The 12,446-nt window shown below is 44.3% G+C and overlaps 1 protein-coding gene across 4 annotated transcripts in view; it reads right to left on the bottom strand.

Moving 5' to 3' along the window:
* Position 1: 1 nt before the first annotated feature.
* The window catches only part of LOC110505065 (TBC1 domain family member 2A), a 26,162-nt gene continuing 13,717 nt past the window's right edge, over positions 2-12,446 (bottom strand). Inside the window, exons 6-16 of one of the 4 annotated variants that reach the window (XM_021584018.3) lie at positions 10,061-10,317; positions 9,652-9,921; positions 9,264-9,389; positions 8,972-9,082; positions 7,171-7,346; positions 6,610-6,922; positions 4,057-4,244; positions 3,443-3,563; positions 2,964-3,149; positions 2,686-2,807; positions 2-1,767 (exon numbers count right to left, since the gene is read on the bottom strand). In XM_021584018.3, the coding sequence (XP_021439693.3) occupies positions 1,569-1,767; positions 2,686-2,807; positions 2,964-3,149; positions 3,443-3,563; positions 4,057-4,244; positions 6,610-6,922; positions 7,171-7,346; positions 8,972-9,082; positions 9,264-9,389; positions 9,652-9,921; positions 10,061-10,317 (2,069 nt within the window). In that variant the 3' untranslated portion in view covers positions 2-1,568. Of the gene's footprint in view, positions 1,768-2,685; positions 2,808-2,963; positions 3,180-3,442; positions 3,564-4,056; positions 4,245-6,609; positions 6,923-7,170; positions 7,347-8,971; positions 9,083-9,263; positions 9,390-9,651; positions 9,922-10,060; positions 10,318-12,446 lie in introns of all 4 variants that reach the window. The other 3 variants (XM_021584017.3, XM_090219725.1, XM_090219724.1) reach the window with 3 other exon arrangements.

Genomic DNA, 12,446 nt, shown 5'->3' on the forward strand with positions numbered 1-12,446 from the left:
CTTGTCGTTCACTGTCTTAATTGTACTGTACACATATACTTTTGGCCATGTCGTATGTGGACAACTGCTCATCGAACATCTCATTCCAAAATCATGGGCATTAATTAATATGCTGCTATAACAGCCTCTACTCTTCTAGGAAAGCTTTTACACTAGATGTTGAAACATTGCTGCGGAGACTTGCTTCCATTCAGCCACGAACATTAGTGAGGTCGGCATGGCTCGCAGTCGGTATTCCAATTCATCCCAAAGGTGTTCGATGGGGTTGAGGTCCGGGCTCTGTGCAGGCCAGTCTAGTTCTTCCACACCGATCTTGACAAACATTTCTGTATGGACCTCGCTTTGTGCACGGGGGCATTGACATGCTGAAACAGGAAAAGGCCTTCCCCCAAACTGTTTCCACAAAGTTGGAAGCACAGAATCATCTAGAATGTCAATGTTAATGCTGTAGAGTTAAGATTTCCCTTCACTGGAACTAAGGGGCCTAGCCCGACTCATGAAAAAGAGCCCTAGGCCATTATTCCTCCACCAAACTTTACAGTTGACACTATGTATTTGGGCATGTCGTTTTCTCCTGGCATCCATCGGACTGCCAGATGGTGAAGCCTGATTTATCACTAGAGAATGTGTTGTCTGGTGGCGAGCCTTGCATCACTCCAGCTGATGCTGGGCATTGCACATGGTGATCTTAGGCTTGTGTGCGGCTGCTCGGCTATGGAAAGTAATTTCATGAAGATCCCGACAAACAGTTATTGTGCGGACGTTGCTTCCAGAGGCAGTTTGGAACTCCGGTAGTGAGTGTTGCACTTACGGTTGACCCGGGGCAGAAATTTGACGAACTGACTTGTTGGAAAGGTGGCATCTTATGACGGTGCCATGTAGAACATCACTGAGCTCTTCAGTAAGGCCATTCTACTGCCAATGTTTGTGTGTTTGATTTTATACAGGTGTGGCTGAAATAGTTGAATCCACATACTTTTGGGCACATAGGGTAGTTATATTACATTTCATAACACTTGTGTGGCTACAAAGTTCATGACAAAATATGCAATTGAAATGTATAAAACTCTACATGACCATAGTTTGAAATACCTACTGTAGTAAATTGTCTTTGGCATTAATTCCCTTTGGCAGTGCATATACAGTAAATAATACTAATACAATGATTCAGTGAGAATATGGTTGGTCAGGTTTAGTGTTCTTGACCATAACTGACATTATTTACCTTAAAGGCATAAAACAAATGTATCCTGGGTCAAATCCGTACCAGCTGGGCCACTAACAAGATGGCCCTTCCGTAGTCTACAACAGCGTTACCCAAACTCAGTCCCGTGGGCCCCAAAGGATGCACGTTTTGGTTTTTGCCCGAGCACTGCACAGCTGATTCAAATAACCAACTCGTCATCAAGCTTTGATTATTTGAATCGGCTGTGTAGTGCTAGTGCAAAACGGGGCCCCAGGACTGAGTTTGAGAAACGCTGTTCTACAAGGTGGCATTTCAAACCCGTTGCCTAGTAAGTCCACAGGATTCATCACCATCCCTCTCTGTCCAGAGTCCCTAATGGTCACTACAGCTCCTCATCGTCCTCGCTGACCAGTATAGTGTCCAAGTCCTTGCGCTGTGCGCTCTCTGTGACAAACTCTCTCTGCTGGGCCTCCAGCTCTCTGAGCTCCCCCTGCAGGCGCTCCAGATGCAGCGCACGCCGGTTCCTCAACAGCTTCATGGGGAACGGGTTCATGTCACTGAAGGCAATGTTGGTCAGCTTCCTATTGGACAAGCCCAATATTACTCAACCTGCTTATTTCCATACAGTAGAATTAATCTATATGCTGCATGGCTAAATAAATAAAAATGAACAAGTTGTATTGAGCTAACCCTAGGTCTCTAATTGACATTTGTCATTTAGCAGACGCTCTTATACAGAGTCACTTACAGGAGCAATAGCTCCATCTCTGTGTGGTTGTACATGCATGCATTGGTCGGACAGGAGTTTCTGAAAAAGTGATGCCGAGTAATTAATCCTGGCTATGTCTATACAGGCAGCCCAATTCTGATATTTTTTCCACTAATCACATCTGATCTTTTCACATTAAAAGACCAATTAATGAAAAATTAATCAATTGGGCTGCCTTTGTAAACACACCCCTGGTATCTCATCTGCTCTTTGTTTGGAGATAAGAGAGACTGTGGTGAATAGTGCCCTCAATGCACTCATCTGGCTGTATAGCCTCTTATCTCCCAAGTGTTGAGCCCATAGCTCTGCCGTCACTGCTGCTATCTGAATTATATATGGTGATGTCTGTCTTGGCCTACGGAAAAAAATAGCTCCTTAGTCTGCTCTGCCATTAACACACCGACTAAATAGGGCACCAGAAAAAGAATGGTCTCAGAAGGTACAGGACAAAAAGCGCAAACCATATAGATAATAGAACAACTTAACTGGTTACAAATGACAAGCTAAACATGATTTGGTGGAATGGTTCAAAATCCACGTAGGGGTGTATCAGGTGTGTTAGTGCTGGGCTTGGCTGTAACAAAAAAAATGCACACCAGTCCTCCAGGAGTTTAAGACCCCTGCTATAGTGGTTCCTGTCCCACTAGAGAAACACTGACCTAATATAGTGCTATATTTTCACAACACTGCCTCCACATTTTGACCTTCGATGATTTTTGTGGCCCCTCACCTGCCGTCAGAGATGGTCTTGGCAAAGAAGCGCAGGTATTGGTAGATCTCCCCACTGTCATGGATCTTCAAGATGTCCTCCTCTTTGTACTTGAACAGAGCCAGGGCATACCGAAATATCACCTGCACAAAAAACATGCACGCATGTTTACATTAGAAGTGGTTTATTTACTACTACTAATAATTTTATACCAGGTCAGTCAACGAGGCCCAAATTTGAATGCCCCTGGGCTAGGGGCTGTTTCCAGCCCAGGCTCTAGTCTCTCTCAGGTGGGGTACCTTGGTACCCTCATAGAGGAAGGCGTCCCACACTCGCAGGAGGATATCGCTGGGCAGGCTCTCTACGAACACCACGAGGAACCAGTTGAAAGTGATGAGGGACACATCCACGCTATGCTCCTCAAAGTGAGCCGCCAGCCGGGGTATCTTCTCAGCCATGAAGTCCTTTAGCACACACTGGTCTGCCTGCAACATCCACACACACACCACGTCCCACTGGGTCACATCAGCAGACGGCGTTAACCGATATTGACATGTGACAAATCTTGAATTCATTACATCGTTCATTAAACTATGCGCTATTCAGTTCCATGTTTTGGAACAGATGCAGAACTAAAATCAGTTAAAACCACAACTTCCCATAATGTTGTACATTTTTTACTACAGTAGAGAACTTACAGAACTGTAGATCTCGATACCATTAATGCTACGCATCTATGCCGTTGTTTAAAAACATATCCTTGGAGCCGAATCCTTACCTGCGAGGATATGAGCGTTTTGGTGTAGTAGTCCTGGGGCATGATGGCCTCCACCACAGCTACTAGACACCAGAAGGCATCCTGCTCACTCTCCAGCACCAGGAGAGCTATGGCTGCCAGCCTGAAGGGAGAAGGAGTGGCCAACGTCACAGTTGTCCTTGGTCATTCATTTGACATTTTAGTCATTTAGCAGAGGCTCTTTTCCAGAGCACACATTTTCATACTTTTTTCCCCCTTACTGGTTCTCCGTGGGAATCGAACCCACAACCATGGTGTTGCAAGCACCATGCTCAACCAACTGAGCCACATGGCACCCCATATTCTGTAGAGATCATTTTGAGGTCTGTGAAAGCTTGTTTTGTATATTTATAGCCTGCCCTGAGTAGCCAGATAGAAGAAAATGTATGTTTTAGACAAGACAATTATATTTTCACAAAAATATAATTGTCTTCGTCAGGCATTTATTAAGCTGAGAACATTGTGTAGGTAATTGTTTTGGAGTCGGCACTATATATATATATCAGTTTACAACTTTGTCCATTAGATGGCAGTATTTCTTGTTTTTTATATTTTATTCAGCACACTGCTGACTAATATAGGTATGTATTGTGCACCTGTTGAGGCCCTGGCAGTAGCCGATGGTGGGGTTTTGCCAGGAGAAGGCCAGCAGGATTCGTTGGAGCTGCTGCAGGGCGGGGCTGGAGGGTGAGGAGAAATGCTGATTGGTGGTGAGAGTGCGGTACAGGTCCAACTGGATCTGTCTGGAGGCCTGGTGGGGCGATGTAAGGCTCTTCTGGCACAGCTACAACAATAATGGACAGATTTCATGTAGGTGGATGGAAAGATGGACAGACAGATATACAGTCCATTCTAAAAGTATTCAGAACCCCTAGACTTTTTTCAAATATTGTTACGTTACAGCCTTGTTCTAAAAATTGATTTTTTAAATATTTTAAATCCTCAATCTACACACAATACCCCATAACAACAAAGCAAAAACAGGTTTTTAGAATCTTTGCAAATGTATAAAAAAAATTATAACATTTACATAAAGTATTCAGACCCTCTACTCAGTACTTTGTTGAAGCACCTTTGGAAGCGATTACAGAGCATAGAGTCTTCTTGGGTATCACGATACAAGCTTGGCACACCTGTATTTGGGGAGTTTCTTGCATTCTTCTCTGCAGATCCTCTCAAGCTCTGTCCGATTGGATGGGTAGCATCGCTGCACAGCTATTTTCAAGTCTCTCCAGAGATGTTCCATCAGGTTCAAGTCCGGGCTCAGGCTGGGACACTCAAGGACATTCAGAGACTTGTCCCGAAGCCATTCCTGCGTTGTCCTGGCTGTGTGCTTAGAGTCGTTGTCATGTTGGAAGGTGAACCTTCACCCCAGTCTGAGGTCCCGAGTGCTTTGGAGCAGGTTTTCATTACATTTTGGCAAACTCTAAGTGGACTGTCATGTGCCTTTTATTGAGGAGTGACTTCTATCTGGCCACGCTACCATAAAGGCCTGATTGGTGGAGTGCTGCAGAGATGGGTGTCGTCCTGGAAGGTTCTCCCATCTCCACAGAGGAACTCTGGAGCTCTGTCAGAGTGACCATCGAGTTCTTGGTCACCTCCCTGAGCATGGGCCTTTCCCCCGGTTTGCTCAGTTTAGCAGGGCGGCCAAGTCTGGTTGGTTCAAAACTTCTTCCATTTAAGAATGATTGGAGGCTCTTGGGGACCTTCAATGCTGCATAAATGTTTTGGTACCCTTCCCCAGATCTGTGTCTCAACACAATCCTGTCTCGGAACTCTATGGACAATTCCTTCAACCTCATGGCTTGGCTTTTGCTCTGTGGTACCTTACATAGACAGGTGTGTGCCTCTCCAAATTATGTCAAATCAAAAGAATTGACCACAGGTGGACACCAATCAAGTTGTATAAACATCTCAAGGATGATTAATGGAAACAGGATGCACCTAAGCTCAAATTCGAGTTTCATTGCAAAGGGTCTGAATACTTGTGTAAGATATTTGTTTTTTTATTTGTAAAAATGTTTTCGCTTGTCATTATGCAAGTAGATTGATGAGGATTTTTTATTTTATTTATTACATTTTAGAGTGAGGCTATAAAGTAACAAAATGTGGAAAAAGGGAAGGGGTCTGAAATACTTTCCAAATGCACTGTAGATACTGTATATTGAGACATACACTACCATTCAAAAGATAAGGGTCACTTAGAATGTCCTTATTTTTGAAAGAAAAGTTTTTTTAAATGGTCTATTAAAATAACATCAAATTGATAAGAAATACAGTGTAGACATTGTTAGTGTTGTAAATGACTATTGTAGTTGGAAACGGCTGATTTCTTTGTGGAATATCTACATAGGCGTACAGAGGCCCATTATCAGCAACCATCACTCCTGTGTTCCAATGGCATGTTGTCCAAGTTTATCATTTTAAAAGGCTAATTGATCATTAGTAAACCCTTTTTGCAATTAATGCGCTTGTCCTCTTGCTCAGTTGTGCACCGGGTCCTCCCACTCCTCTTTCTGTTCTGGTTAGAGCCAGTTTGCGCTGTTCTGCGAAGGGAGTAGTACACAGTGTTGTACGAGATCTTCAGTTTCTTGGCAATTTCTCACATGGAATAGCCTTCATTTCTCAGAACAAGAATAGACTGACGAGTTTCAGAAGAAAGTTATTTGTTTCTGGCCATTTTGAGCCTGTAATCAAACCCACAAATGCTGATGCTCCAGATACTCAACTAGTCTAAAGAAGGCCAGTTTTATTGCTTCTTTAAATCAGCACAACAGATTACAGCTGTGCTAACATAATTGCAAAAAGGTTTTCTAATGATCAATTAGCCTTTTAAAATGATAAACTTGGATTAGCTAACACAACGTGCCATTGGAACACAGGAGTGATGGTTGCTGATAATGGGCCTATGTAGATATTCCATAAAAAAATCAGCCGTTTCCAGCTACAATAGTCATTTACAACATTAACAATGTCTACACTGTATTTCTGATCAATCTGATGTTATTTTAATGGACAAAAAAAGTGCTTTTCTTAAAAAAATAAGGACATTTCTAAGTGACCCCAAACTGTTGAATGGTAGTGTACAGTAGATTGAGCGATTGAGAGCTACATTGTAAGGTGAACTTGCTTAATCCAATACCACCCACCTGCTGGTAGCGATCCGGGTGGCGCTCCCATAGCGCGCGTGTGCGCACCCTCACCACCCAGCGCCACACCCGTGGGCGGTACTCGCACGGCACGCCGCCCCGCAGAAGGCTTTTGAGCTCCGAAGAGGGGCAGAGGTTGTCGGCCGGGCGGCCCCCCAGATACTGAGCCCAGCGGCCCAGCAAGAGTCTGTCCCCGGCCTCCTGCCTCAGCAGGCTGTGGGAGCGGATCTCCTGGGCCTGGATCTTGGCCAGCAGTTTTATGTCCTCCACCTCGTAGTCTGGGATGATCTTGAAGCCGTACTCGTCGTGCTCCCTGAGGGACAGCCAAAAGAAAAAGATCAATGGTTCTGATGATATAAAAATGTTCACTCATTGTCTGACTGTGTTGTTGATTTAATGTTTTGTCTCTCTCTTATGTCTCATTGTTAATTATCACAGGACCTGACAGCTGAAAGCAGCATGGTGAACAACAATCCAGCGCTGTCATCTGTCAGTGTAGTGAAGCAGAGGAGACAAGGAGACAAAGAAGGAAGCCATTTTAGACTATTGAGCCCCTGTTACCTGACAGGGTTGAGTTTGCGCACGTCATTCAGGTCTCCCTGTAGTGGGTCCTCTCCTTGTAGTTTCCTCACAGCCTCCCGCTGGCCCGGTTCTAGAACCTTGTTCTCCTGCAGCTTCCCCAGTACGCCCAGATAACGACTCTCTATCTGACAGTTACGAGCCTCCAGGTATGCACACTGCAACACAAAATAAGCGCCCCCTAATCAAGACTAAGGTCCCAATTCAATCAACTCGTGGCCAAGAGTGTTTCACACTAACTGCAATCCACTCGAACCCTCTTCCACTTTTATTTTTATTTATTTTGACTATTTTATACATTGTAGAATAATAGTGAAATAACACAGTAACCAGAAAGTGCTAAACAAATCCAAATATATTTCATTTTTGAGATTCTTCAAAGTAGCCACCCTTTCCCTTGATGACAGCTTTGCACACTCTTGGCATTCTCTCAACTAGCTCCATGAGGTAGTCAACTGGAATGCATTTCAATTAAAAAGGTGTGCCTTGTTAATTGTGGAATTTCTTTCCTTCTTAATGCATTTGAGACAATCAGTTGTGTTGTGACACGGTAGGGGTGGTATACAGAAGATAGCCCTATTTGGTAAAATACCAAGTCCATATTATGGCAAGAACAGCTCAAATAAGCAAAGAGAAACAAAAGCCCATCATTACTTTAAGACATGAAGGTCAGTCAATCTGGAATATTTCAAGAACTTTTAAAGTTTCTTCATGTGCAGTCACAAAAACCATCCAAGCGCTATGATGAAACTGGCTCTCATCAGGACCGCCACAAGAATGGAAGACCCAGAGTTACCTCTGCTGCAGAGGATAAGTTCATTAGAGTTACCAGCCTCAGATTTCAGCCAATTATAAATTCTTCACAGAGTTCAAGAAGCAGACATCTCAACATCAACTGTTCAGAGGAGACTGTTTGAATCAGGCCTTCGTGGTCGAATTGCTGCAAAGAAACCACTACTAAAGGACACCAATAATAAGAAGAGACTCGCTTGGGCCAAGAAACACGAGCAATGGACATTAGACCGGTGGAAATCTGTCCTTTGGTCTGTGTCCAAATTTGAGATTTTTGGTTCCAACCGTCGTGTCTTTGTGAGATGTAGAGTAGGTGAACGGATGACCTCCGCATGTGTGGTTACCACCGTGAAGCATAGAGGAGGAGATATGATGGTGTGTGGGTGCTTTGCTGGTGACACTGTCAGGGATTTATTTAGAATTCAAGGCCAGCATGGCTACCACAGCATTCTGCAGCGATACGCCATATCATCTGTTTTGCGCTTATTGGGACTATCATTTGTTTTTCAACAGGACAATGACCCAACACACCTCCAGGCTGCGTAAGGGCTATTTGACCAAGAATGAGAGTGATGGAGTGCTGCATTAGATGACCTGGCCTCCACAATCACCCGACCTCAACCCAATTGAGATGGTTTGGGATGAGTTGGACCGCAGAGTGAAGGAAAAGCCGCCAACAAGTGCTCAGCATATGTGGGAACTCCTTCAAGACTGTTGGAAAAGAATTCCAGGTGAAGCTACTTGAGAGAATGCCAAGAGTAGGCAAAGCTGTCATCAAGGCAATGGGTGGCTACTTTGAAGAATCTCAAATATATGGTTACTACATGATTCCATATGTGTTATTTCATAGTTTTGATGTCTTCACTACTATTCTACAATGTAGAAAATAGTACAAATAATGAAAAACCCTTGAATGAGTAGGTGTGTCCAAACTTTTGACTGGTACTGTATTTGCTACTGAATAGCCCACATAGTGACTAGGCAGGCCTACCTTCACCATAAGGCTTTTCTCCTGCTCGGAACTGTTGAGCCATAGCTTGGTCAACTGGTAGAGCTCAGAGTTCAGGAACTTGTTCTGGATCTTGTAGGCCTCAATGTCATCCTGTGAAAAATATGAATAGAGAGCTAGGAAACACAGGGTACGGGGTATTTAAAGAAGCAAAGAAAAAAAAATGCTTCAGATTTGGACTACCAACATAATCTACTTCAAAAGACTATGGTTCTGGTCTGGGTCTGAGGCCGGACTTCACTCTGATGGTCGACCGATCAAACCACAAACCAACCTTGAGGTTCTCTGTGTCCTCATTTAACTGGCGGAAGGTCTGGGGCTCCAGGCCGTTGGTGGTGGACACTGTGCGTGTAGGGTCGGCCAAGCAGGCTGACACCTTCTCTAACAGCTTCAGGATCACCTGGAATGATACCAAGAGACAATGATATCGTAAATCTTTAGATTAGATCAGGAAATGTAGAGCTACACTGGGAACAAAATAGAATAGAATAGACCCTCGAATCCCAAATCAACCCCTAGATCTACCCCTACTTTGCATTCTGATTGGTTACTTGGAATTTCACCGTAATGCTTAAAACCACCTATCCAATCCTTTCAGGATAATGATGACGACATGCCTATTCTAATCCTTCCCTAGCTGACCCTTCCTGTCTGAGCCTCACTTCCTGTTTTGCGTGGTTCTTCTTCCTCATCAGGGTCACGTTCTCCTGCAGCTCGGCCACTTGGGCGTCCCTCTGGGCTAGGCTCGTTCTCAGGTCTTCCCCCTCGGCCTTCAGCTCCAACAAGCGGCCTCGTAGGTCAGCGGCGTGACGCTCGTAGTGCCTCAGCAGCTCCAGGCGCTCCTGCTCGCCCTCGGCCGCCAGGAACTCTGTGCACGTCCGCTTCTCCAGCTGAGCCACCTCCAGGGCCTTGTGTAGGAGCCACACAAGTTCCTGGATGGGGGAAGGGTGAGAAATAAGAGGATAGGATGCAGGAGCAGGGTGGGAATACAACAAATTTAATGGAGCTGCTACTGATATCAGAAGACACTGCTTACTAGTGTGATTGATGAACTTTGGTCTTAGCTCTAACCTTCTGGGCCTTGACGTCCTCATCCAGTATGTGCTTCTCGTGCTGGAGGCAGGTCGTCCTGTCTGCGCTTTCTGAAGGAGCTTCCCGGAGCACCGCAGGCATGGTGGCACAGCTTCCCCTCGTCTTCTTCCTGCTCCTCGGGGACGGCAATGGGCACGACCTGCCTTCTACAGGGGAGAGCTGGTCCCTGGGGTCCACCAACAGCAGCAGGGGTGTAGGGGTCAGGGGGTCAACGGAAGTCCTAGGACCTATACACTCTTGGAAAAAAAGGTGCCATCTTGAACCTAAAAGGGTCCTTCAGCTGTCCCCATGGAAGGACCCTTTGAAGAACCCTTTTTGGTTCCAGGTAGAATCCTTTCCACATAGAGTTCTACATGGAACCAAAAAGGGTTCTCCTTTGGGGACAGTCGGAAAAACCCGTTTGGAACCCTTTTTTCTAAGAGTGTAAGGGGGCATGGCTCTGTGGTTATTATGGACTGTGACAAATCACTAATGTGTCAAGGAAAATGTATTTTAGTTTAGTCAAGAAAAAATGACAATACTGTACATACAGTGCCTTGCGAAAGTATTCGGCCCCCTTGAACTTTGCGACCTTTTGCCACATTAGAGGCTTCAAACATAAAGATATAAAACTGTATTTTTCTTATTTATTATAGTCGTGATCATATCCGTTCCTTGGGTTGGAGTATTGAGAAGACAACCCTATTCAATCTTCCATAGGCATGTGGCATCAGTAATATTATCCTAAGGAGGCCTTCACTTTGCAACCCCTGTCATTCAAAGCCTAGTCTTCACAACTAAAATAAGATTTCAGTAAAGCTACTCTTCTGTCCCCACTTGTGCCCCACATGCAAAGTATTATGTGTCAGAAGTGTGAAGTTATGTACAGTTGAAGTCGGAAGTTTACATACAGTGCCTTGCGAAAGTATTCGGCCCCCTTGAACTTTGCGACCTTTTGCCACATTTCAGGCTTCAAACAAAGATGTAAAACTGTATTTTTTTGTGAAGAATCAACAACAAGTGGGACACAATCATGAAGTGGAACGACATTTATTGGATATTTCAAACTTTTTTAACAAATCAAAAACTGAAAAATTGGGCGTGCAAAATTATTCAGCCCCCTTAAGTTAATACTTTGTATTAACCTTTTGCTGCGATTACAGCTGTAAGTCGCTTGGGGTATGTCTCTATCAGTTTTGCACATCGAGAGACTGACATTTTTTCCCATTCCTCCTTGCAAAACAGCTCGAGCTCAGTGAGGTTGGATGGAGAGCATTTGTGAACAGCAGTTTTCAGTTCTTTCCACAGATTCTCGATTGGATTCAGGTCTGGACTTTGACTTGGCCATTCTAACACCTGGATATGTATATTTTTGAACCATTCCATTGTAGAATTTGCTTTATGTTTTGGATCATTGTCTTGTTGGAAGACAAATCTCCGTCCCAGTCTCAGGTCTTTTGCAGACTCCATCAGGTTTTCTTCCAGAATGGTCCTGTATTTGGCTCCATCCATCTTCCCATCAATTTTAACCATCTTCCCTGTCCCTGCTAAAGAAAAGCAGGCCCAAATCATGATGCTGCCACCACCATGTTTGACAGTGGAGATGGTGTGTTCAGGGTGATGAGCTGTGTTGCTTTTACGCCAAACATAACGTCTTGCATTGTTGCCAAAAAGTTCAATTTTGGTTTCATCTGACCAGAGCACCTTCTTCCACATGTTTGGTGTGTCTCCCAGGTGGCTTGTGGCAAACTTTAAATGACACTTTTTATGGATATCTTTAAGAAATGGCTTTCTTCTTGCCACTCTTCCATAACGGCCAGATTTGTGCAATATACCATTGATTGTTGTCCTATGGACAGAGTCTCCCACCTCAGCTGTAGATCTCTGCAGTTCATCCAGAGTGATCATGGGCCTCTTGGCTGCATCTCTGATCAGTCTTCTCCTTGTATGAGCTGAAAGTTTAGAGGGACGGCCAGGTCTTGGTAGATTTGCAGTGGTCTGATTCTCCTTCCATTTCAATAGTATCGCTTGCACAGTGCTCCTTGGGATGTTTAAAGCTTGGGAAATATTTTTGTATCCAAATCCGGCTTTAAACTTCTTCACAACAGTATCTCGGACCTGCCTGGTGTGTTCCTTGTTCTTCATGATGCTCTCTGCGCTTTTAACGGACCTCTGAGACTATCACAGTGCAGGTGCATTTATACGGAGACTTGATTACACACAGGTGGATTGTATTTATCATCATTAGTCATTTAGGTCAACATTGGATCATTCAGAGATCCTCACTGAACTTCTGGAGAGAGTTTGCTGCACTGAAAGTAAAGGGGCTGAATAATTTTGCACGCCCAATTTTTCAGTTTTTGATTTGTTAAAAAAGTTTGAACTA

This window comes from Oncorhynchus mykiss, chromosome 25 (assembly GCF_057628025.1).
Source record: "Oncorhynchus mykiss isolate SJ-2025 chromosome 25, ASM5762802v1, whole genome shotgun sequence".
NCBI lineage: Eukaryota > Metazoa > Chordata > Actinopteri > Salmoniformes > Salmonidae > Oncorhynchus > Oncorhynchus mykiss.